This window comes from Carettochelys insculpta, chromosome 30, assembly GCF_033958435.1.
Source record: "Carettochelys insculpta isolate YL-2023 chromosome 30, ASM3395843v1, whole genome shotgun sequence".
NCBI lineage: Eukaryota > Metazoa > Chordata > Testudines > Carettochelyidae > Carettochelys > Carettochelys insculpta.
Window position 1 is genome coordinate 204,934 of NC_134166.1, and position 26,650 is coordinate 231,583.

Genomic DNA, 26,650 nt, shown 5'->3' on the forward strand with positions numbered 1-26,650 from the left:
TGTTGTTTTGCCGTGTTGTCTCTATAGGTCTTTAAGAAATGACCTTGGTAGTATATGTCAACTTTTGCTTCTTAAGCCATGAAAATGTGACCCAGTAAGCTCACATCACAGGGATTTGCCCCAGATTGCTTAGTTTGGGAATCTGGAATGCATGATGTGTTTAAAGATGTTTCAAGTGCTGGAATTCAATCTGGAAAGCAACAGTAAATCAGAAAAACTTGTTCTAGTAGTATAAGTGATACATTAAAGACCATTTTCTTTTGGTTAAGAGAGTTGTATTCACAAGCCTAGAGACTTTGAACTGTGAAATTGTAAAATTGAAAAGTGTTCTAAATGGATTGTTCTGGAACTTTTTGTCATGACTTTCTCTTAGGCAAATGATAGGCGGATTAGAGTCAAACAGAGCTGCTTCATCCTTCCACAGAGCAGATATTGCACACAGGAATCTGTGGGGAAGGCAAAAAGAAAAGTAACTTTTGCTGGGTTAGATTAAATTCTTAGTTTTAGTTTCTTGTGTTTTAAACAAAAATCCCAGGGTGGGCGGGGATCGGGGGGAGAGGAAGTAACCACAGCCTGTACTGCTTTCACAGCAGAATTCGTATGAATCACAGCTTTTGCAGTAAAGTAATGCTGAATTTCAGAATTTGAGCATTTACACTAAGGTTGAACCTGTCTCGTCCGGCACCCTCGGTTCCTGGCTGTTGCGGGATGAGAAAATTTGCTGGACGATGGGAGGTCAATATTTACTAGCACATTACCAACATTTCCACTGCTTACTGGGCTCTTAGAAAACATGTAGGAGTAAATTGCAGCTAAATAACAGCACAGAACACTGGTGGCTGTGAATATGCTTTATGAGCATGTTAAGTGGTCATTCAGCTAATTAAAATCATGCTGTATGATGGAGTTTGCTGGATAAGAGAGTTCCGGATTAGAGAGGCTCAGCCTGTAGTGAGGATCATTTAACTTCTGCTGATCTGTGGATTCTTTTACAGCAAATGAATTTCCCTGTCTTCCAAAGCAAGTTGCATGGATTCTGGCAACGAGAAAAGTCTTTATGTACCCAGAACTGTTACCAACTTGCTCCCTGAAGGCAAAAGCTCCTCAGAACAAGATTATCTTCACAAAGGCAGAAGACAAGTACGTGATCAGTGTTAATGTGCGAAATAAATACAAATGGGGAATATTTCTGTGAAACAAAAAGGAGGTTGCTTTATGCAGCTGTTGGGATGGATATCTGGACATTCTGATATGCCACTGATACGACATAACCAAATGGCAACTGTGGTATTACCACCTGTAGAACAATAGCTGTTGGTTCACTAAGACACAGATTAAATCTGTTGTATATTTTCCATGACAACGTGTGTGCTGACTTCCAAGACCAGAAGGAAAATCTGATTGCATTGAAATGTTTCTAAATCAGCATGCTCACCAGCTTGATTTATAAATGTGTCTCCAGCTGAGTTCCTTGCCAGGGTTGTTCAGCAGTTTGTTGCATTAGATTAAACCGTGCTATGCATTCAAACATTTCATTGAAAGTTTTAATTCCATACAGTCTTTACTGTGGGGATAATGTTGCCTTAGATTACAAGTCTGAGAAGCTCCAGGGATGTTACCAGATGTGAAGGACAAACAGAGCTTTTTCAGTTTCTTTTGGTTGGAATCATTGTATGGCAAAATGTTTTTTCCTTTCAGTTTATTAGCTTTAGGTTTGAAACACTTTGAAGGGACAGAGTTTCCTAAACCTTTGATCAGCAAGTATCTTCTGCCAGCAAAGACTGCGCACCAGTTGACAGTGAGAATCAAGAATCTCAATATGAACAGGGCCCCTGACAATATTATCAGAGTGAGTGACACAATCTGTAGTTTGTATTTGCATTTTATGTGCATCTGTGAAGTGTTTGTGATAGGCTGGATCACAGGGGTTGTCACCAGTGTTCCTTCTAAGCTGATCACTTGGGCTGCTGCTCAGCAGAGATTCAGATGCTGCCCAGCTGATTAGTGGAGCACCCACACCAGGCAGCATGTGTTTCTGTTGATGTTGCACATCCGCATATGCCTTGGTGCACATAATAAAATTTATTCAGCCCACTGATAGAAAAAATTAGAGGAGACTCTGGTTGTCACCCATTGAGACCACCTACCTGCCCTGTGGGGTGCTTCACCAACCTGTCCTGCTGGACCATAAGCTCTGGTCTCCACTAGCTAAGGCACAGAGTTGGGGGTCAGTGGGGTAACATCCACCCTGCAGAGCAGAACAGATACTGAACCAGTTCAGCTTTGGGAGGGCTCAGCTGTAAGGCCATTGACAGCACTCAGGAACACAATCCCAGAAAGGACCAAAACCTCAGATAAATCTGTTTTACTGTGTATAAAAGTTTTACTCAGAGAAACCTTTTGTTTGCCCTCTTTATTGGTGAAAGAGACATTCTCAGTTGTTCTCTCCCCCTCATCTATCTATAACAATTAGTTACTCTGGGCTTGATAATAAACAGGTGTTTTTATTAAGTATAAAAATGTAGGATTTAAGTTATTGCAGTTGAAAACAGACTAAAGTAAGTTACTAAGCTAAAATAGACAAAACACACCAATTAAGACTAATACACTGAGAGAAATTGTTTCAAAGTATGCTCCTCGTATCTTGTCCTTGGTTCTGGTAAAATCTTTGAAGACAGAGTTGTTCTTTTTCTCTGGCCTGGGTCTACAGCTTTTCTTAGAATTCTTTATTTTCTGGTTTCTTCATGCGTACCTTCTTAATGTGGGAGACAGTTTAAAAAGTCAGATGAAAACAAAACCCTGTTGTTTTCCATTCCCTTAAATAGACTATCCCTGGTCAGGGGAACCCTTTATTTAGTCTCCCTGTCCCCACTGGAAAAAACAGATTCAAGATGGATTTTAGTGCCAGGTGGCATGATCACATGTTTTTCCAGGACCAACCAAAATTTGAACTTAAACTATTTATAGATTATTACCTTGACTACCGAGCCATTGTGTTTCTAGAGTATCAGTAACAGCCCTCATTAGCCCATTTAGAATTATAAATTAAACCATACATATTAAGGAGATTGTAACTTTAAAAATGTTAACATGAAGCATTTTGACCAAAGTGTCTCAGAGTTATGGATATTCATAAGCTAATTTTCATAAAGTATGGGAGGGCCTGTGACAGGGCTGCCCATGCATAAGGGGAGGACACTTTTTTCCTGGGCCAAAGAGTTTACATTTGGCTGCACTGGCATTACTTCAGTGAGGCCATGACACCTCACTTCAATGACTCCTTCAGAGACCCTACCCTCTGTACTACTTTTGTACAACTGTGCTGATTTGCTGCCTTGTGCTCTTCAGAGACATCTTCTACAGAACAACAAGAAGTCTTGTGGCACCTGATAGACTAACAGATACTTTGGAGCATAAGCTTTTGTGGGCAAAGACCCCGCTTCATCAGGTGCATGGACGGGGGGGTGGTTTCAGAGGGGTATTTAGAGAATGGGGTCCCAGTAAAAGGGAGGGCCAGAGCTGACAAGGTCTATACAGCAAGGTAGGCCATTTCCACCTTGCTGAATAGACCTTGTCAGCTCTGGCCCTCCCTTTTACTGGGATCCCATTCTTTAAATACCCATCTGAAACCACCCCCCGAACTCATGCATCTGATGAAGCGGGTCTTTGCCCATGAAAGCTTATGCTCCAAAATATCTGATAGTCTATAAGGTGCCACAAGACTTCTTGTTGTTCTCGACGCTACAGACTAACACAGCTACCTCTCTGATATCTTCTACAGAGAAACCTGATGCCTCTGTAATTCACATAAATGAGTTTTCTACCAGTAGATTTGCCCAGGGTGTGGAAATAGAGAATGTGTGTACACCAATGATCTGCCCAAATAAAGAGGTCAAAATGGACATAAGAAGTTGTTCAGCCCTCCTTTCTATTCTTAAAATTTACACATTTGAGTACCACTCCATATGTGTAGGAGTCACTGTGGATCACTTGCTATCACAATGTTGGTGTTTGGAGATGTTACCAGTTACAGGCAATTAAGTTAATGAAGAATGGGGATTGCTGACCTTGGTTTCTTTTTTCACCCCTTCCACACCTCTCTTGTTAGTATTACAAAAGAACAAAGCAGTTGCCTGTTTTGTTCAAGTGCTGTGAGGAGATCCAGCCTTCTGAATGGAAACCGCCTGTGGAGAGGGAAGAGCAGTGTTTGCCCTTCTGGCTGAAGGTACAGTGCATGCTGTTTAGAGGTATCCTGCCTCCTCCCATCTTAATCCATAGAGCTGATTAACCTTTTGGTGCTGTTGCCTTGAACTGTTCACGTTAGCTGATTAAAATGCTAGCTGTGTGACATTGGTGCTACTGGTTGCAGTTTGTCATAACAGACTGGCCACCACCTTGCAGGCAGCAGTGATACCATCTTCCTTGCTGCACCAAATCAGTCTATATTGAGATACAGATGTTCTCATTTTGAGTCTGTTGCTCTGGGAATAACATGCAGATCTGGGATTTGAATGTTGTTCTCTGTGTTATAGGGCTCTTATGCCTGTAGTACCTATATGCTTTTCAGACGTGATTTTTTCTTCCTTCACAGCCCCTTGGCTGTGGCCACAGTAGGTGTTCATTTCGAAAGCTATTTCGAAACTAGCAGGAGAGCGACTACACACAAGTCGCTTGTTTCAAAATCAACTTTGAAATTAAAGGGCATTCATTTTGAAGTTGTTGTTCCCACTCCCATGTTGGGAATAACGCCTCCAAAAGATGTTGATTTCAAAATGAATGTGTGTAGTCACTCCCCGGCTGCCATTTCAAAATGAAAAGTCCTCCACAGAGCCATCCCCTCTCCAGAGCACAGAGACACCCTGATCAGCAGCCAGAGCTCTATGGCTGTCACCTACGGGTGCCTTAAAGCTGCAGGGACACAGAAACCCCATGCAGGAAGCTGAGTGTGCTGGCAGACATCGGAGGATGAGGTGGCTCGACAACATTTTGAAGCACTCCCAGAAAGCAACACCCCACCGTGCCCGGACTGGTGGCCAGCAGCCAAGACCCCCCCAGGATCCCCATGGAGCCAAGGGTTCCAGGTGGCAGGGCTCCGGGCAGCCCCCAAAGAGGAGGGGGGCCCCTCTGGCTGGAAGCTGAAGTCTGGGACCTGCTGGCTGTTTGTGGGGATGAGGACATCCTGCTCAGGATGGAGGGGCAGAAGAGAAATGCAGACACCTTCGCCCACCTCACAGACAACCTCGCCGCAAGGGGCCACCTACTTCGGACCCCCGACCAGGCCTGCTCCAAAATGAAGAAGCTGCAGCAGGGCTACGCCTGAGCGAGGGACTCGGCCTGACGGTCAGGGGCAGGGCCGGCCACCTGCTCCTACTTTGGGGCGCTCCACCAGCTGCTGGGACCCAGGGAGGCTGCACCATCCAAGGAAACCCTGGACATGGCAGAGTTGGAGGGGCAGGGTGAGGAGCCCTAGCCAGGACCGTGGATGGCCCCCCACCCACTGCAGGCCCTGAAGTACCTACTGGTGCTGGGGACAGCGACAGCGGGAGCGAGGGACTGCTTATATCACTGAGCCCTCCAAGGGTGCTATCCGGGCTACCTGCACCTGGGCCTCCCCTGAGCCACCCGAGGAGCCCTCAGGTAGGACTGGGCGTGGGGTGTCCTGGCCAAGCGGGTGGGCGGGGCAGGGCGGGGTGGTCCCTGACACAGCTGGCCCGGGTATGCGGCCAGGGACCTGTGGATGGCCATCATCACTGTCAGGGGGGCCTGTGTGTGTGTGGGTTCCATGCATGGGGCCATGGGCTGCCAGGAGGGTCATAAGCCTGGGAGGGTGAGGAGGGCTGGGGCAGCCACTCTAATGGCCCCATGTTGACAGACTCCACAGCAGATGAGCTGCCCCAGGACCCCTCACAACAAGCAGGGAGGGATGGCAGTGGGGACGAGGCCACTAGGCCACTGTACCCAGTCTCGTGACTGACGGGGCACCACCCTCTCCCCATATGTCTTCACAGCCTCAACGTCTGCCAGCCATCCCAGCCCCCTGGATGTGCCCGGGAGCCCTGCAGCAACTGAGGAGGGCACAGGGGCGACGCCTCCTTGGACTGGGTGCCATGGTGGGCAGCGCCGTCCCCACAGCCAGGCAGATGACCTGGCAGCAGCCCACACAGCCGTATGGTGGGAGTAGAACCGCTTGCTGTGGGAATGGCTCTCCATGGAGTAGCCGGCCTAGGACCGGGTGGCTGGGTATCTTGACACCATGACCCAGGCCGTCACCAACCACCTGGCTCAGCCATCTGACCCATGGATGGCCTTTCCTGCAGCCCCCAGTCCCCCCCTTTCATGGCCCTCGCCCCCCCACCTGACAGCTCTGGTCCCAGCTGACATGTCCCTAGCCAAGTGGCAGGAGCTGGCATGCTGGCTGAGGCCAGGCGAGCCCTGCCTGTTCATGTCTCCCTCACTTTCCCTCCGCGAGTCTGAGCCCCTAGATACCCCAGTCCGGCCCTATCTCCCTGTTCTCCCTGCCCTGTCTCAGCCCCACTGTGGTCCCTGGACCTGGGGCAGTTGTGGCTCCAGGGCCTGTCATGGCTCCCAACCAGCTACCCCCACAGAGGGTTGAGGGCTCTGACCCCCATATAAATAGTTCACCCCCCCATGTAAATAGTCTCATGTCCTTTGTTTTCCAAAACAAACAGTTGACTTAATTTAATGGTGATATGTGTCTTGCCTCAGGTGGGGATGGTGAGGGGAGTGCATGCAAGCAGGGGTGCTGGTGGGGTAGGGGTGGGCAGGTTGCATGAAGTGGGCTAGGACCAGGTTATTGGGGCCCTTAGGTAAAGGCTTTCTGGAAGGCCTCCTGCACGCGCACCCTGTCCCTGTGCGCCTGGCAACACAGGACCACACCTGGCCGCTCGTAGTGCGGCACGGCCTCGGCCACCCAATGTGCCACAAAGAGCTCCTGTTTGCTCTCCGCGAGGTTGTGGCGAGCACAGCAGGCACCCATGACCGCAGGCACGCTGGGCAGGCCTACCTCCAGGTGTGTCAGGAGGCACTTGTGGGTGTGTGGCCCTGGGTGTCTTACCTCAAGAAGGAAGATCCTGATGGTGAACTCTTCCTCCCCCGCCCCCCCCCCGCCCCGAATTGGTGGCCAACCGAATGGTTGTTTCCTGGGGTGGCCAGCTTCCACACGGTGATGGCTACTTGTTTCTCCAGGGGGAGGGCAGGCCACATGTGCATGTCCTGGTGGTGAAGTGCTGGTGCCAGCCAATGGCACAGCTCCATGAACGTGGCCCAAGTCATACGGAAGTTGCGGAGCCACTGGTTGTCATCCCACTCCCCGAGGACGATGTCGTCCCACTGGTGGGGTACTGCCAAAGGCGACGGCGGACCTGGAACCGGGGGGGGCTCCAGATGCACCATGGTGGGGGCCTGCAGGAGGCCAGCAACATGTCGGGCAGCATATAGCCTCATATGGCATGCTGTTAGAATGGCCATCAGGCTAGCCATGATGTTAAAGGTGTCTCCATCAGTGAAGTGCTGCAGGTCCATGGCAGGCACTGGTGTGGTAGCTAACCAAGGGGCTCTGCTGAGTATTGTGCTGGAGGTCACGTGCTGCAAGCAGCTGGGGTCCTCAGCATGTGCATGGGGGGTGTGTTTGGGAGGGGCCCCTGAACAGGCTGGCTGGCCTGTGCTCCAGGAAGAGCTTGTTGGCCATTCGACCATGCCCTTGCCATTTCTTGCCCCATTATTTTGAAACGAAGCTGTGGCTGTGTAGCCACTTCATTTCAAAATGACAGGGCATCTCTTGATCCGTGTTTTGTGTGTAGTTGCTTCATTTCAAAGCGGCTTGCTTCGAAGTGACTGATAGGGATTACCCTTTTCGACATCACTTCCCTAGTGTGGCCACAGCCCTTATGAGGAAGGGATAAACTGAGACACAAATAAATTAACTCATTTGCCAAAGTCACAGAGGAAGTATGTGGCAGAGCCAAAGAACTGGACCCAGATTGCTCAAAATCCAGTTAAGGGTTTTATCCCATGAGCATCCTGTTGGGGAACTGAAGACACTTGACTATTTTTTTCAGAGAGTCTTTACAAACTAGTTTGGAAGAGATGCATCAGGGTCATGAACTTTTGATCACATTGCTCCTTCCAAATCTTCCTAACCTATCAGGGTTAAAAAACACACTTGTTGGAGGCTTTCAAGTAAAACTAGTAAACACCATGCAGTAAATAAAATACTTTGACTTTTGAATAAGTTAGTCGCTGCCTTCTGCTCTGGACTGTTTTCTGTGTTTTCTCCAGGTTTTAATGGCAGGGGGACTTAAATAACTGACATTCTTGTCTCCTGCAGGCAAGTTTGTCCTCCATTCAGAGGGAGCTGAAGCAATTAAGAGAAGATGCTGGGGAGTCATCAGGTTCACCCAGTGCAGAATCTGCTCTTTTAAGGACAGAAAAAGAAACTTTGGATTCACAAGGTGATGAGAAGTACCCTCTGGTCATGCCCAAGGGAATTGTGCTGACCCTAAAGCCCCTTGCCAACCGTTTCTCCAGGAGAGCTTGGCGGCGGCAGGGGTCTGGAGCCTTGAAGCCCCTACTCATTCGACCAACTCCTTGTCTGCAGCCAAGTGCGAACACTATTAATATTCAGAAAGCTACTGTAAAGTTACCCCAATCAGAAGTGCCTCCTAGCAAAGTTGTGGTTCAAATTCCCCAGTTAATCCAGCCAGCTACAATTATGCAGACAGTACCAGGAGTGCAGCATTTGAACATCCCATCAGCAGTAGGAAGTGGTGACTGCTTTGAGTTTCAGAGTGTGCTCTCAGCTATACAGTCTGATTCCAGAACTTCTCTCCCAGCTGCTGTATCACCAGCACCAGTATCCTCAGACCCTGTGACTTTTCAGACAAAAATGCTGCCAGCACTGGCTGCATCAAAAATCCGCAAACCTTGTGTTCGTAGGGGATACCAAAAGAAAAGGGGAACGAAACCCACTCCTCTGATCAAGGCTGCCCCTTTGATCCATCCAGCCCCTGTCATCTTTACTGTACCTGCTGCTACTGTGAAAGTGGTTAGTATCAGCAATGGCTGCAATATGATTCAGCCCATAAATACATCAGTTGGCAGGAGCACTCAGGCTATTCCAATTACCACTTTGTTGGTAAATCCCACAACCTTCCCATGTCAATTCAATCAGACTCTAGTGTCCTCTTCCCTCCCTCCCTTGATAGCCTCTCCTAGCTCTGTAGGTCTTCCTCCTTCATCAACTGCTGAAGACAAAGAGCAGTTGAATCCAGTAACTTCCTACCATGGTGTAAATGATGAAAATTCCTACACCATAGCTGAGCCTAAAGTGGAACCCCAAGAGCTTTACTCCTCATGTTCTGCCATCTCCCCCAAAAGGGAACACAGCACAGGTCCTGCTACTCCAGACAGCGACAGCCAGGAAAAAGTTAAAGAAAGTGACTGCTATAATTGGATAGTTATGGAGACAATGAAGGAGAAGGCCTTGGAGCCATTACCTCTGGATCTCTTACCACATTTGGGGGATTTAGGAGAAACAGTGAAAACTGAACCTGAAGATCCCTGTGATGCCCCTGAAGAAACACACCCAACTCAGGAGAAGAAAAACTTGGTGAGTGCTGAGATAAAGGAGGAGTTCATACTGAATCTAAGGCCAGAGCTGGACATTGAGGTCACATCTGAGCACCCAACGGAACAGAAGGAAATAAAAAAAGAGTGCATTTCCCATCAGGAGATGGGACAAGACATGGAGACACCCACCCATGATGAACAGCAGTTGGAAAACATTGATACAGCTGGAGTGGAAATGAGCAATGAGTCTTCCAGGAATGCCTCTCACTTAGCAGATGTTGACCCAGAGTTCAGTAGCCCACTGGGGAAACCAGAGGATTCGTCCAGTGGGGATGGTCAGTCGGTAGGGACACCGGTGGGTCCTGAAGCAGGGGGAGAGAAAGACGGACAAGAAGAGGAAGAAGAGGAAGATTTTGATGATTTTACTCAAGATGAGGAGGATGAAGAGGAAATGTCATCGGCATCAGAAGAGTCTGTGCTTTCTGTGCCAGAACTTCAGGTAAAAAACAAATTCTGCAAAGGAGCTAAAGCTACACTTTAAGACCATTTAATGTATTGATATGATGCGAAGAGTGTGCATAGCACATTACAAATTAAAGGGCCAACCCCTTTTCTGAGGAACTTATAGTCCAGGTTAGGTGCATAGGTTAGGCAGGCAGCTCCAGTTCCTGGGTCAGATCATATCACATGTCCCTAGTAATGATATTAATCATAAGTTGGCAAGACTAAGTTGATACCTGAGGTTAGTAATACAGTTACAGTTAAATGAAGTGGTAGTTGAATGGCATACAAGAGCTAATGATTTTTGTTTTTTTAATCTAAAGGAGACAATGGAAAAACTGACTTGGCTTGCAACAGAGAGGCGTCTGAGCCAGGAGGGAGATTCTGAAGAAGAGAATTCCCAAGAAGAGAACTCTGAGCCAGAGGAGGAGGAGGAAGAGGAGGGTGAAGGGGAGGGAATGGAGCAGTTGCAGAAAGATGACATGACAGATGGAGTAGGTGAAGGTGCAGCAGAGAAACCCAAATCTGCCTTTGCTTTTACAAAGGTTGCCCCAGAGGTGGAAACCAACAGACTGCCACCAGGTGAGTGAATTTTCTCTATATGGAGGTGTGACGTAACTTGGGGTACAACCTGGATTATTGAATAGCTGTGTCATCTTTATTCTCCAATCTGAAGTGCCTTTGATATTGCTTCACTGTGAGAGCAAGCCCTCGTGGTCTGTTCACAATCAGCCTCCCCCAGGTAAATACTCCCAGCTATACTTTGTCAGTGCTGTGGCTAGCAACTTGAGTTACATTGTTGTGGAGCATCACCAAGCAAATTCCTAGTCACAAGATTTTCCCCCAGAACTGTACATTTGTATTATTGAGCCCTCTCCTGGACAACACAAGCTTGTATAAAGTCATTTTTTATATAATTTTTGCACATCATTTTATTAATAGAAAATAATATGCACAAATTCTCTTATCTCAAATTGAATTTCCCAGGCACTTCAGTCCACGGTTACTGGTTTAGATAAAACAATAAACAAGTTAATTAACTGCAGAAAAATCTATTTGAAATTATAAGTAATGAGGCATAAAATTTGGTTAGAATTGGTTATAAGAAAATAAAAGGAAGGTGTAACTAAGCAAAAGTTGCGCTACAGGCATCAACGCTGACAGTGCAAAGCTGTTTCTTTGTTCCTCAGGTGTTATAGCTGCTACACATAAAGAGAAAGGCAGGGATAAGGGATAAGTGGGGGAACCTGTTACATACTCTCATGCTTTTTTGAGAACCCGCGTCACCTGAGTTCAGGGAACAGCAAGTCTATGGGGATTGGGATGGGTGTTTTTTGCCAAGATGTAAATGTCTTACTCATACTTATTTTTTTTCCTGCCAGAGTTGCCTAGTAATGTCATTAATTAGTAGAGAATTCAACAGAGAATTTTTATATGTATGCATATGCACCCAAGTGAACATAGTCACTAAATCATTCACATGCAGCTCAATACTGTTAATAAAATCTGTTCCATGCTCTTCCTCTGACATTGTATTGCACATCAGTCAATCGCACTACCTGTCAGTTGAGCATGTCCACAGGAGGAATCTCATTCTAAGGCTTCTTGAGCTGAGATTGCTAGAGTCTGTAAGTGAGGAATCACTATAACCTGGAGGCTAATGAAATATTTTGTTAAAGCCATGCATGCTTTGGCTAGAGCAACATTGTAGTAGGATCAAATGCAACAGCTGGGTAGCTAACCCCAGGGGAAGGAGTAAAGGGTAGTCAAAAATCAAGCTAGATCCACCTTTGATTCTGCTATAGGGCAGTGAGATATCATATTTGGGTAAAACACTCTTCAAAGTGCACCTGGCTTTAGCAAACTTAGTTTATTAGCCTCCAAAATTTCTTTTCCTTGCCAGCAGATTTTAATGATATCAGCCAAAGAAGCCCTGGAATGTGATTGCTTCCAACATGCTCAATTGACAAGTAGTGAGGTTGACTTGGTGTGCAACAGACTGTAGTAAGAAGAGCATGGAATGGGTTTCATTAATACTGTGAGTTGCCTGTGAACTGTTCAGTGACTGTCTGTATATTGGTGACTTTTTTTCTCTGAATGTCACTGTAATCAGCAATGAAAGTTGATAAAATTATCGCTGGTCACTGCCATTTATTTCACTTCTAGGGAGACGAAGTCACTAATTCTAGTGATATAGTATCTAAGTGTTGCTGCTGATTAAAAAATCTTCATGTTAAGTGAAGTCAATAAGTAGGACTCATAACCACAGGGTTTAGGATATTAGCTCTAAGTTCAGTGTATCTGTGGGCTTTTAACATTTTTTGTAACTTTTTTTCTAAAAGCAGACTTCACCTTCCCAGATTGTGAAGCAAGCCCCAGGAAGAGGTATACTGATATTTTATAGAGAGCTTTTCTTCAGTAGATCTCAAAGTGATTCATGGTCTTTAATGTAGTTATTCTCACAATACATCTGTAAATTATGGAAGTATATTTAGTCTGCTTTTACAGATGGGAAATCAGCCACAAAGAGTTTGTGACATGTCAAAGGTCGTACAGGAAATCTGGTAGAGCAGGAAACACCCCCGTGTTTCCTAAGTCCTAGGCTAGTGTCCTCTCTCACTTAAGCATCTTTCATACTCTACATCTCTGATGATATGACCTGTGCTATGTCCTAATGCTCAATAATAATAATGACAACAACAATATGAATATATACATATCCCATAAAACTGGAGGGGACTTCAACAGATCATTGAATCCAGTCCCCTGCCCTCTTGGCAGCACTAAGCACCATCCCTGACGGATTTTTTTTTAAATCTGTTTGCCCCAGACTCCTAAATGGCCTTTTCAAAGATCGAACTCACAACCTGGGTTTACAAGGCCAATGCTCAAACCACAGAGCTGTCTTCCCCCCAAATAAGAGGGTATGAGGCATAGTTGTAACACTGATCAGGTGTAGCCAGTCAATTGCTTCCTCATCAAGGATTTGGACTGCCATTTATCTCATGGTCTCTGCTAACTGGGTGGGTTTAAGCTGTGTGTTTGGATGGCATTCAGTGACTGAAAATGAAGTGATTGTTGCCATACTTTATTGAAGAAATCTGTCCTGCTGACTCAGTGAGATGAGGATACTCAATAAATGTATAATGCCCATTCTCTGTTCTCTTTACATTCATTTTCTGTGTTCTGTCACTAAATACAAGGGAGCTTATGTGACCTACAAACACTTCATCCTCTGGAAGGTGTGTCAGGGCCTAATGATGAATAAAAAGAAGGGAACTCTTTCATGGTTGTTAGCATGATCCACAGCTCTATCGCAATGGGGCTTTACCATTCCCTGGGATGAGGAGTTTGCATGGGGACTGTACTTTCAGATGAGAATGCCAAAGTGCCTGGGAAAAACAGGAACGCTCAGAGGGCCAGGAGTAAGAGGGGACGTTCTCGTGCCAGCAAAGATACCTCCAAGTTGCTGCTGCTGTATGATGAAGAGATTCTGGAGAGAGACCCTCTCCGAGAACAGAAGGACTTGGCATTTGCACAGGCCTACCTGAACAGGGTAAGAAAGACTAGGCTAGCCTTAGCTTTGTCCTCAGACAGAATGTGACTCTTGTAGTTCTGTTAAAATAAAGAAAATCAGATTTCTGTATTTTCCAGTTACTTCCTGATAAATGTTTCCTCTGTAACAGAATTAACTCCTGAGCTACTTAGCTGAAGAATATCCAGATCTGATGTGTTTCCGAATGCGTGACCCACTTGGGATCAGTTCGATGGTCTCTTGTGACCATTCCATGCTTCTGAATCTGGAAAATAATTAGCTAGTTGGTACAGCAGTTTGCAAATGTGAAGTAATATATGTGCTGAGTACTGAAGAAACTATCAAATTAAGCTTTCTTTCCTCCTGAGATTTTGATAAACAGGGAGAAAGTGTCATAACTTTCTGATGTGCTTTGCAGGTACGTGAAGCTTTGCGAGATGTGCCTGGAAAGTATGAAGATTTCCTTCGTGTTATCTATGAGTTTGAGACGAGCTCCCATAAGCCAACTGCTGTGGATCTGTACTCCACTCTGCAGACCCTTCTGCAGGAGTGGCCGCAGCTACTCACAGACTTTGCTGCCTTTCTTTTGCCTGAACAAGCTCTGGAGTGTGGACTGGTAGGTAAAAGGGAAGAAGCAAACAGGAGAGTGTGTGAAGACAATAAATTGGGTGAAGGTGCTAATTAATTAATAGATCAACTTTTCCATAATCTCTTCTGTAGTGCTGAGGAATACTGCAGCATCATACATAGCTACATCCTTCTGTAACTTGGTATATCTGCAGATTTAAAAATCTGAACTGCTTTTAGTAACGTGACCTAGTTTAACTTTATCCACTGCATTTCTGAAGCCTTTAGAGATTTGAAACCAGTTTTCAATCACTGTGGTATTCTGTTTGAGGCTTGCAGTTCATAGTGCTAAGTGAGCTGTAAAATTTTTGGCTGGAATAGATATACTTTATGTAGCTTCTCAAAGCAGATTAGAAATGCCTGTCAATGTTGATTGACATGTCAGGAGTTATCCTTGTTCTCCTGTCAGTTTGAAGAACAGCAAGCTTTTGAAAAAAGCCGGAAGTTCCTCAGGCAGCTGGAAATCTGTTTTGCTGAAAATCCCACCCACCATCAAAAGATCATCAAAGTTCTGCAGAGCTGTGCAGACTGTCTTCCCCAGGACATTTCAGAGGTAACCAACCCTCTGTCTGTTCCCTTCTCCTGCAGCCAGCCGTGAGAATCCAGAGAGTAGGTACTTGTAGCTCTTTTTTCCCTCCCCCTTTTAGTTTGCAATAGTGTAACCAGCATTGAGATGTATTTCCACTGGAAGTAAGAGTATAGGGAACTAATCTACCATTACCTGCCCAAGATTGAACAGCTAATTGGCCCATATATATCTTTTCTTTCCCACCTTGCTTTTATCACCCTACATGCTGATGCCTAAGATTTCTGGGAAGATTCTTCAGTTCCAGAATGATTCCTGGCATTGCTCTCTGATCAAGAAATGAGCTACTATACTGCTGTTAACACTAAGCCTGAGCTTTTATATTTGTTTCTAGCAAAGGGTCTTTGTTATGTAGCCCTTGAAGCTACTTGCCAGGTTCCAGCATTACCTACTCTAGAGTTTTTTCCCCACAGTTGAAGACCCAGATGTGGCAGCTGCTGAAAGGACATGATCACCTGCAGGATGAATTCTCCATCTTCTTTGACCATTTGCGTCCATCAGCCAGCCGCATGGGAGACTTTGAGGAGATCAACTGGACAGAGGAGAAAGAGTATGAGGTGGATACCTTTTCCTAAACAAGGAGAGAGAAGTAGTGAAACTAGGATCACTAGGACTGAAAGTCTTGATAGGGAGGCTACAAACCCAGAAAGGAAGAGAGAAATATCTGTGATTGTTGGTGGCTGGGGTGGAAAGGTCAAACTCTCTCAGGTCTTGCTACTTTTGACATGATTTTGTGAACTTGTCATTCTGTCTTGAAATGGACCTTGATGCAAAGAAATCCATTTGTAGGACAGCTCAGTCTAGTGAAAGCTTCCCTTGCTATGCTGGTAACAGCCTCTGTTCTTTTAGTTTGATGGGTTTGAAGAAGTTTCGTTACCAGATGTAGAAGAGGAAGAGGAAATCTCCAAGATGCACACAGCCCCGAAAAATAAAAAGAGGAAAGAGATTGGAGGCCAGAATAATGACAAGGTGGGACTGGAATATCTTACTAGCCCAAGCATGTGGCTTCTTCCACACTGTAGCTTATAGGGCTAATTTGCTTGCTTGCCTATACATACAGTGAAGTCTCAGAATACGCAAATCCAGAGTACGTGACCCACTCTTATGTGGTTGACCTGCGGTTCATACAGTAAACCCTTGCTTTAGGCGGCTTCATGTTCACAGAATGTGAAGCTGCTGGGCACTCATCAGACAACTAGGCAGGCTAAGAGCTCCTTCCCCCTGCCTTCCCAGAGCATTGCTAGGCGGCCAGCCAGGTGAGCTAAAGTCCCCTTCCTCCTGCTTCCCAAAGCAGCACCATTTGACAGACGTGCTGGTTCACCTCTTTGGCTCCAGGTCACCTCCCCCAGTGGGGGGCTCTAGCTGCACATCTGAGGCTCCTCTCCATTGTCCACGGACCCTGATCAAACCCCTGTGCTGCAACCCCCCACGCATGCCTGGGCCCCAACCCCCTTGTGGTCCCAGCTCACTCCTCTGCCACGCGGCTGGCTTAGTGCATGCAGGGCTCCAAATTGTCCCCCACTCAAGCACCCTGCCCCGATGCACCACCATTCAACCACTCTCCTGCCCAGCTCAACCCCGTGTCCCCCCCGTCTCGCCGCACGTTCATAGGGCTCCAGCTTCAACCCACATGCGGGGCTCTGGCTCCCAGCCCTTGGCATTCTGCATGGGGCTCCAGTCCCCCTGCACTAAACCATCCTGTCCCGATGCACTCCCCATTCAACCCTTCTGCCTGGCTCAACCCCTCCCCCCCACGGTCCCAGCTCACATCCCCCACACACTTTGGGCTCTGGCTGTCAGCATGCACAGGGGCTCTAACCCCCCTGCCTGCTCAACCACCCTCACCACAGCTCACCCCATTCAACACCCCACAACCCCTTGCAGCCCCAGCTGACAACCCCTGGCACGTGGGGCTCTGGCTTCAACCTGTATGTGGGGCTTCAGCTCTAGCCCCGGTGCCCACCACTACCATGGCTGTGACTCTAAACCCCTGGCTTGGCTCAACTCCTGCCCCAACCACCCTGCTGCTCATGTGTAATACCCTGCATGCCCCGACCCAACTGCACCTTCCCACCCCCTGTACAGCACTAACCCATGTCAGGCTTAATCCCCCTGCCCCCCTCCCAGGGGCCCAACCCATGCCCCCAAGCCCTCTCCAGCTTACGTGAATTTCAAGACACATGAGGGCTGCATGGTACACAACCCTTATGTATCTTGAGGGATTACTGTATATAAAATAAGGCCTGCTGTCTGGATCTGGCTTGCCAATCATTAACCTCCAGCCCGCCATGACCCTGCAGGCTCAGGAAAATGTGCCATGGCCGCAGAGGACACTCAGGCAATTTTAACTCCCTGCAACAGACTCAGCCAGACCACTCCAGGAATTGCCACAGCTGGAGACTGCTGGCAAGCATGTCTCTGTCCCTCTTGTGGAGGGAGCAGGAGGAAGGGGCAGTGGGTCTCTGTGTGTTGCCTCTGCCAGTTGGATCTGTGGGGGGTGGTGCTTGTGGGAATGGGCAGTGCACAAACACCACTATCCCTATTCCCCCTCCCCTGCCTCCCAAATGGTGCCTGGCAGCTTTGAGTGGTGTGGGCCACCATGGCATGCAGGCAGGCAGCCTGACTGCCCTGCTGCGCTGCCAGCCAGGAGTTCATAGAATCCTAGGGCTGGAAGAGACTTGAGGAGATCATCTAGTCAAGCCCCCTGCTTGAAGCAGGATCAACCCCAGCTAAGTCATCCCAGCCAGGACCTCATCAAGCCAGGAGTTAACGTCTAGGGATGGAGAATTCACCACCTCTCTAGGCAACGCATTCCAGTGCTTCGCCACCCTCCTGGGGAAGTAATTTTTCCTAATATCCAACCTACTCTTCTCTTTCTGTAACTTCAGACCATTGCTCCTTGTTCTGCTGTCTGTCACCACTGAGAACAGCTTCTCTCCATCCTCTTTAGAGCCCCCCTTCAGGAAGTTGAAGGCTGCTATCAAATCACTCCTCAGGCTTCTCTTCTGTGAACTAAATAACCCCATATCTCTCATCCTCTCCTCATAGGTCTCATGCTCCAGCCCTTAATCATTTTTGTTGCCCTCCCCTGAACCTGTTCCAGCACATCCACATCCTTTTTATACTGGGGGCCCAAAACTGGACACAGTATTCCAGATGTGGCCTCACCAGTGCAGAACAGAGGGGAATAACCACTTCTCTAGATCTACTCACAGCGCTCCTCCTAATGCACCCTAATATGCTGTTGGCCTTCTTGGGTAAAAGGGTGCACTGTTTATTCATATCCAGCCTTTCATCCACCATAACCCCTAGGTCCCTTTCTGCTGCACTGCTGCTTAGTCAGTCAGTTCCCAGCCTATAACAATGCTTGGGATTCTTCTGTCCTAAGTGCAGGACTCTACACTTCGCCTTGTTGAACCACATCAGATTAATTTTGGCCCGATCTTCTAATTTATCCAGGTCACTCTGGATCCTGTCTCTGCCCTCCAACGTATCTACCTCGACCCCTAGTTTAGTGTCATCTGCAAACTTGCTGAGGGTGCAATCCAGTCCCTCATCCAGGTCATTAATAAAGATGTTGAACAACCCTGACCCCAGTTCCAAGCCGTGGGGCACTCTGCTTGAAACGGATTGCCATCCAGACGTTGAGCCATTGACCACTATCCGATGGGCCTGATCATCAAGCCAGCTTTCTATCCATCTTGCAGTCCATGGATCCAATCCATACTTTCTCAGCTTATGGGCAAGAATGTTGTGGGAGACTCTATCAAAAGCTTTGCTGATGTCAAGGTGTATCACATCTGCTGACTTTTTCCCATATTCACAGAGCCTGTTACCTCGTCATAGAAGTTAATCAGGTTGGTCAGGCACAACTTGCCCTTGATCAAGAGTAGTCAACAAGGATTCACCACTTCCCCTCTTCCAAGTGCTCCAAGATGGATTCCTTGAGGAACTCTTCCATTATTTTCCCAGGGATTGAGGTAAGGCTGACCGAGCTATAGTTCCCTGGATTGTCCTGCTCTCCTTTTTTAAAAAATGGGCACTACATTTGCCTTTCTCCAGTCATCTGGGATCTCTCCAGACTTTCAAGAGTCTTCAAAGATAATGGCCAAAGGCTCAGCAGTGACATCTGCCAATTCTCTCAGTACCCTTGGGTGCATTAAATCCAGACCCATGGATTTGTGTACATCTGTTTTTTCTACATCTCTTAAATTGTTCCTTCCCCACCGATGGCTGCTTTCCACCTTCCCGTACTGCATTGTTTAGCAAGGTAGGAGTTGTCCTTGTTCGTGAAGACTGAGGCAAAAAAAGCATTGAGTACTTCAGCTTTTCTTACATCATCTGTCACTAGGTTACCTCTTTCATCCAGTTATGGCCCCACACCTTCCCTGATAACCCTCTTATTGTTAACGTGCCTTTAGAAACTCTTCTTGTTACCCTTTACCTCCCTTGCCAGCTGCAGTTCCAATTGTGCTTTCGCTTTCTTGATTACTGCTCAGCATTCTCCAGCCCTGTATTTATTCTCTACCTTAGTCAACTGTCCAGATTTCTCTTTCTTATACTTGTCCTTTTTTAGTTTAAGCTGACTAAGGATTTCCCAGTTAAACCAGGCTGGTTGCCTACCATATTTGAATTTGTTACTATGCAGCAGGATGGTTTGTTCCTGTGCCTTCAGTACGACGACTTTAAAATACTTCCACTTCTCTTGAATTCTTTTCCCCTTCATCTTCATTTCCCTGGAAATCCTGCCCATCAGTTCTCTCAGGGAGTTGAAGTCTGCTCTTTCGTAATCAACGGTCTGTATGTTACTGTTCACCCTTCTTCGTGTTGTCAGGATCCTGAAATCTACCATCTCATCGTTGCTGCAGCCCAGATTGCCACCCACTTCTGTTTCTCAGACTAGTTCTTCCCTGTTTGAGCAGCAGGTCAAGTTGTGCGTGGCCCCTGGTTGGCTCCTTCAGCATTTGTATAAAGAAGTTATCTCCAACATTCTCCAAAAACTTTCTGGATTGTCTGCATGCTGCTGTATTGGTTTCCTGACAAATGTCTGGATAATTAAAGTCTCCCATGAGAACCAGGGCCTGTGCTTTGGATGCTTCTCCTAGTTGTCTGAAGGAGTCCTCATCGACCTCATCTCCCTGGTCTTGCGGTCTATAGTAGACACCAACTACAACATCACCTCTGTTATTTCTGCCTCTAAGCTTAACCCAAAGACACTCAACTGGTTTTTCTCCCTCCTTATACTGGAGCTCTGAGCTATCATACTGCTCCCTCACATAGAGTGCAACTCCTCCTCCTTCTCTCCCCGTCTGTCCTTCCTAAACAGTTTATAACTTTCCATGACCGTGCTTCAGTTACGCGAATCATCCCAACAAGTCTCCATTACTCCAACCACCTCATGCTACTTTGACTGTGCCAGGGCCTCTAATTCTTCCTCTTTGTTCCCTGGGCTTTTTGCATTTGTATACAAGTACCATAGAGAACAGCAACAAAGGGTCCTGTGGCACCTTGTAGACTAACAAAAGTTTTGAGCATGAGCTTTCGTGAGCACAGATGAAGTGAGTCTGTGCTCACGAAAGCTCATGCTCAAAACTTTTCTGTTAGTCTATAAGGTGCCACAGGACCCTTCGTTGCTGTTACAGAGCCAGAATAACACTGCTACCCCTCCGATACTTGATACCATAGAGAAGTGATTCATTGGCCCACTTTCTCCTCTTCCCCCAGGAAATCTGCTTGATTGTTCCCTACTCCTTCCCCACTTACTTCAGGGCTTGTCACTGTCCCCCAATGAACCTAGTTCAAAGCCCTCCTCACAAGGTTTGCAAGCCTGCTCGCAAAGATGCTCCTCTTCTTTGAGTGTCCCCGTGGGTGCTCCACATTAGGTGTCGGGCTCGCCCGGCGCCGCAGATCGGATCTTCCAAGCAGTTTCTGCTGGACCGCGCATGCGCCGGTGCGCGCCGCTCCCTTGCGTGCTCCTGGCCACTTGTGCGATCCGGTCCCCGCCAGTTCCTCTTAACCGCCGTCGGCTGCAGACGGAATCCAACTATGCTACGGCCAAGTTAGCGTATTCAATGGTTTTTAGCTGTTTTCTTTAAAGTTTTCAAGTTCTTAGTCTATTGCTAAGTTAGCCAGTTGTTGTTTTCAAAAAAAAAAAAAAACAAGAAACAAGCGGGACGGAATTCAGTCCAGTCCTAGTAACAAGCGGAGCACCGGAGGCCAGGAGCCTAGGGCCATTAGCCCTCCTGCCGCAGCAGGCTATCCGAGAGGGGGAAAACAGCACAGAGAAGGTGCTAAGTACCCCATTAACAACTAAAAGACTCACCAACAATGTCCTCTTCAGGATTCAAGAAATGTGAGTCTTGCCGAGAGGCAATGCCAGCGTCTGATGGGCACAGTCACTGTATAAGGTACCTTGGGGAGTCCCATGTCACGCAGAAATGCTCCTTCTGTGCAAAATTAACAGCCAGAGCAAGGAAGGACAGGGAGATGCGGCTTAAAATGCTGCTATTCGACAAGGCCCTCCAGCCAGACGTGCCGGAGCGGCCGCAGCAGGAGGGACCCTCTGGGGCCCATAAAAGGAAAGCTGCTTCCCTCACCCCATCAGCGCAAAAACGGAGGAAAGTCTTCCCAACCCGATCCCTGCCGGCAGCAAGAGCGAGCGGGACGGGAGGAGCGCACAGCCCCCAGCGGCAGCAACAGCTGATCGGCGGCGGCACGGAGAGCCACGTGGAGGTGGCTCAGCCTCCGATGATCAAACAGCCGCCCTGCACCGCAGGCAGGGCGGCGGCTAAACAAGCGCCGGTACCGGCGGCACTGCAGGCAGCGGCACCGACCCCCGGGGAACTGGCGGTGCAGAGCGCACAGGCACGCAGCCTGTAGGCACCGGAGGACACCGCCCGCGCGGCACCAACGGGGCCGAGATCCCCTGCACGTCAGGGCACGGAGCCACCCCCTCGAGGGGGAAGGCTGCAAAGAAAACAAGACACCGCAGCCCCTCTCCAGACAGGGCTGCAGAGTTGCTTTCTCTCAGCCCTCCGCTCATGCTGCGGACTCCAACTAGAAGGCAGGGATCCCCCCTAGCCTACCCGGAGCCCCCGTCTCCATTTTTACAACCAGCCTCGCCCTGGCTGGGACCACCCTCACCCTTCTTGGGGTTTGAGCCGCTGGAGTACTATCACAAATCGCTCTCTCCAGTGTCCCATGTCTCTCGACGATCTCGCTCCCCCAGACGCAGGGGGTACGCACTAAGGGAGTGGTCCAGGTCACCTTCCCAAGAACAGTGCCCATGCTGCCATGGTCGTCCCTATCACGCGGGGCATAGACACCACCGGCATTCTACCAGGGAAAGATACCCACAGATGGTCCCGTATCCCCGAGGGCAATCGCGAACGGGGACAGAGACTCAAGTATCTCAGGAGGAACTGGTTATGGAACCCCGAGATTTTCCTTCGCAAGCTTCCAGCGAGCAGATGTACCATTGCCAACAGGAACTGGAAGGGTCTAGAGAGGCGTATCCTAGTGGTTCCTCGCTCTCCTCCCCGGACGAGGCTACGGCCCCGGGGGACGTCCATCCTCCGGACAACCTCAAACAGTTTCAAGAGCTGTTTAAAAAGGTGGCCTTCACGCAAGGCATCCAGACAGCAGAGGTGCAAGAGAAACACCATAAGCTCCTCAAAAATCTGAGACCTCCGGCCTCCTCCAAAATAGCAATACCGCTTGACGAAGCAATATTGGAGTCTGCCATTACGATATGGCAGACCCCTGCGACTATTTTGCCTGTCCACAAGAGAGCAGACAAGAAATACTTTGTGCCGGTGAAGGGCATGGAGTTTCTGTTCAGCCACCCACAACCAAATTCCTTGGTGGTAGAGTCGTCGCAACAAAGATCAAAGACATCTCAGTTCAAGACGGGGAACAGACAAAGATGCCAAGAAGCTAGAGCTGTTCGGCAGAAAGGTCTACTCCTCCTCCACACTACTGTTGCGAATGGCAAATTACGTAGCGCATCTAGCGAACCACAATTTCGACAACTACGCTAGGTTAACCTCCCTCATGGACTCGCTTCCAGAGGACAAGAAAGCGGTGCTCAAGGCCATCGTGCAAGAAGGCTACGCGGCCTGGAGGACGGGAGTTCAGATCGCCCTGGATGTTGCGGACACAGCAGCACGCTCCACAGCTATGGCAGTGGTGATGCAAAGGGAGGCCTGGCTCCAGACTTCGGGTATACCGAGGGATCTGCAGGCAAAGATCGTCGATCTTCCCTTCGACACGCAGAAGCTGTTTGCTGAATCAACTGACCCGGTCCTTCATTTCAGTAAAGATTCAAGAGCCACACTTAGGACCCTGGGGATTTACACCCCTCCATACAGAAAGAAAAAGTATTACCGTCAACAAAGACGGTACCAGTACCACAGGGGTTATGAGCAAGGGCGACATCAACAGCACCAGCAGTACAGAACTCCCAGGCGACGTTCCCAACAGAGCCGTGCGTCCTCAGGGCAGGGCCAAAGGCCACAAGTTTGACACACAGATCCAGGGCTGCGCCATCACTACCATCGTACAAGGCCATCCGAAGCTGTTATTCCACCATCGCCTCCGAACATTCTACGACCAGTGGCAAAGGATGACCACAGACAAATGGGTGCTGGAGATCATAGCCACGGGGTACGCCATCCCCTTCCAGTCGCTCCCACCGCCACGACCTCCACCCAGGCTCCACCTCCAGGAGGCCTCCCACGTAGCGAGGCTCAAGCAGGAGGTAGACCATCTCATGCTCATAGGGGCAGTGGAAAGAGTGCCGGAGCAACTGCAAGGGAAAGGGTTCTACTCGAGGTACTTCCTCACGGAGAAAAAGACAGGAGGCTGGAGGCCCATCTTAGATCTTCGAGGCCTCAACCGGTACCTGCGCAAGCAAAGCTTTCGGACGATCACAATCGCCTCCATCTTTACGGCACTGGACGATGGAGATTGGTTTGCAGCCCTCAACTTACAAGACGCGTATTTTCACATAACTATCCATCCGGCTCACCGGCGATTTCTCCGGTTCATGGTAGGCAAAGAACATTTTCAATACAAGGTCCTACCGTTTGGCCTCTCCTCGGCCCCCAGAGTCTTCACCAAGACCTTGGCAGTGGTGTCAGCCTACCTGCACAGACGGGGTATTTATATTCCCGTATCTGGACGACTGCCTACTCAAAGGGGCCTCGAAGGAAGAGGTACTATGCATGATACGCGTCACAGCAGGCACGTTCTCTTCGCTCGGCCTGGTTATCAATCTGGCAAAATCAAGGATAGACCCCACACAGGACATAGAGTTCATAGGGGCACGCATAAATTCTATTACAGCGAGAGTGTATCTACCAGAGACACGCTTTCGGGCCATCGGCTCCCTTGTGCAAGTCATCACCTTCAGCCCTACGGTGCCGGTTCTGACGTGCTTACAGCTGCTGGGCCACATGGCAGCAGCGACGTTCGTAGTACAGAACGCCAGGTTACACATGCGCAGCATGCAGCACTGGCTGGCGACCGTATACAAACCGGCAGCACACACCATTCACAGGGTGGTGTCGCCCACAACAGAGGTGCGCAAATCCCTGCAATGGTGGGTAAACCCCAAGAACATGCTAACAGGGGTACCCTTCCACCAACCACAAATATCGGTTTTTCTTAATACAGATGCCTCCCACGTAGGGTGGAGAGCACACATGGGCGAAGAGGTGACGCAAGGACTGTGGTCCTCCACGGAACAGTCACTGCACATAAATATACTGGAGCTCAGAGCAGTGTTCAACGCCTGCAGACACTTTTGAGACCATATACAAGGCAAAGTAGTCGGGATCAGTACAGACAATACCTCCACCATGTTTTATATAAATTGGCAAGGAGGAGCTTGGTCCCGTGCCTTATGAGCGGAAGCAGTCCGGTTGTGGAACTGGTGCATCGCCAACAATATAACCTTGAAAGCCTCGTACTTACCAGGCGCTCACAATGTGAAGGCAGACCAGCTGAGCTGGCGTTTTGCACTCACGCACGAGTGGCAGATCCGTCCCGATCTGCTACGACCGATTTTTCACGCATGGGGCTTTCCCCAGATAGACCTGTTTGCCACTCAACACAACAAGAAGTGCCCGTGATTCTGCTCCAGGGCAGGACTGGGACGGGGGTCCCTGGGGGACGCATTCGCGATCTCCTGGAGGGGCTCCCTGCTTTACGCTTTTCCTCCCACAGTGCTGATCCACAAAGTCTTGCAGAAAGCCAGGAGGGAAGGAGCCCGAATTATCCTGATAGTCCCAACGTGGGATCAACAGCAATGGTTCCCCCTACTCCTGCGCATGTCGGACCGTCCACCGATGCCCCTTCCGGTGGCGCCGGATCTGCTCACGCAAGCCCAGGGGTCCATAGTGCATCCGCACCCCCAAGGCCTGCGACTACAAGCGTGGTTAATCCATGGCTCAGCTCCCTAGAGAGCACATGTACGGAGGAAGTGCAACAAGTCCTAGAAAGTAGCAGGAGGACTTCCACCAGGAAGACCTACAAGCAGAAATGGACTCGCTTCATGGCATGGTGTTCTACCAAACAGCTAGCCCCGCTTTCGGTGCCTATACCTGTAATATTAGAGTATTTACTGGACCTCAAGAGAGGAGGACTCTCACTATCCTCGTTAAAGGTCCACCTTGCTGCCATTTCGGCGTTCAGACACGAAGAGGAAGGGCACACGGTGTTCGCCCATCCCATGGTTACCAGGTTCCTCAAAGGGTTGGTAAACCTATATCCCCCTCGGAAACCGCTTCCACCTTCGTGGAACTTGGACCTGGTGCTTAATGCGCTAACGGGACCACCGTTCGAGCCTTTAGCCACGGTTTCCCTCCACCTCCTTACGATAAAGACGACCTTCCTTCTCGCAATTACGTCAGCTCGCAGGGTGAGCGAGCTTGCGGTAGTTATGGCAACGCCACCCTGCACAGTATTTTCCAAGGAGGCGGTAACCATACGGCTGCATCCAGCCTTTGTTCCTAAAGTTTCTTCTGAGTTTCCTATTAACGAACCTATTGTTTTACCCTCGTTTTATCCAAAGCCTCATAACTCTAACAAAGAGGCGCGCCTACACCTCCTGGACGTGAGGAGGGCGCTAGCCTTCTATATAGACAGGACCAAGTCCTTCTGGAAAATGGATAGACTCCTAGTCTCTCTCGCTCCCAAATCGAAAGGAGAAGGTCTCTCTTCGCAGAGAATCTCGAGGCACATCGTATCCTGCATAAAAATGTGCTACGAACTCAAAAAGACTCCTTTACTGGCCACGCCCAGGGCTCATTCCCCTAGGGCGGTGGCGGCATCAACAGCCTTTTTCAAGGGTGTTGCGCTAAAAGACATTTGCAGAGCGGCGACCTGGTCATCCTATGACACCTTCGCCAAGCACTACGCCCTTCACAGGGTATTCCAAGAGGATACCCAGCTCTCGACAGCAGTCCTCTCGGGGACAAGCTGTACATGATCCGATTACCCACCTCCTATCTTGGGTTACTGCTGGGTAGTCACCTAATGTGGAGCACCCACAGGGACACTCGAAGAAGAAAGAAAGGTTACTCACCGTAGTAACGGTGGTTCTTCGAGATGTGTCCCTGTGGGTGCTCCACTACCCTCCCATCCTCCCCGCTTCGGATCTCTGTTTAGTGTTTTGCAGGAGCATCCGAGGCGGTTGGTCAAGGAACTGGTGGGGACCGGATCGCGCACATGGCCAGGAGCGCTCAAGGGAGCGGCGCGCACTGGCGCATGTGTGGTCCGGCAGAAACTGCTTGGAAGATCCGATCTGCGGC

The 26,650-nt window shown here is 48.8% G+C and overlaps 1 protein-coding gene across 10 annotated transcripts in view; it reads left to right on the plus strand.

Moving 5' to 3' along the window:
- The window catches only part of LOC142003705 (GON-4-like protein), a 101,511-nt gene that overhangs the window by 55,353 nt on the left and 19,508 nt on the right, over positions 1 to 26,650 (plus strand). For 7 of the 10 annotated variants that reach the window (XR_012642874.1, XM_074980869.1, XM_074980870.1 and 4 more), the window contains 10 exons: positions 996 to 1,140; positions 1,699 to 1,849; positions 4,109 to 4,225; positions 8,348 to 10,087; positions 10,413 to 10,671; positions 13,464 to 13,645; positions 14,043 to 14,240; positions 14,661 to 14,804; positions 15,251 to 15,394; positions 15,687 to 15,806. Coding sequence is in view for 9 of the 10 variants with exons in the window: in XM_074980869.1 (XP_074836970.1) it covers positions 996 to 1,140; positions 1,699 to 1,849; positions 4,109 to 4,225; positions 8,348 to 10,087; positions 10,413 to 10,671; positions 13,464 to 13,645; positions 14,043 to 14,240; positions 14,661 to 14,804; positions 15,251 to 15,394; positions 15,687 to 15,806 (3,200 nt within the window). In the remaining variant the exon portion in view is untranslated. Of the gene's footprint in view, positions 1 to 995; positions 1,141 to 1,698; positions 1,850 to 4,108; positions 4,226 to 8,347; positions 10,088 to 10,412; positions 10,672 to 12,431; positions 12,475 to 13,463; positions 13,646 to 14,042; positions 14,241 to 14,660; positions 14,805 to 15,250; positions 15,395 to 15,686; positions 15,807 to 26,650 lie in introns of those variants that run through there. The other 3 variants (XM_074980874.1, XM_074980876.1, XM_074980877.1) reach the window with 3 other exon arrangements.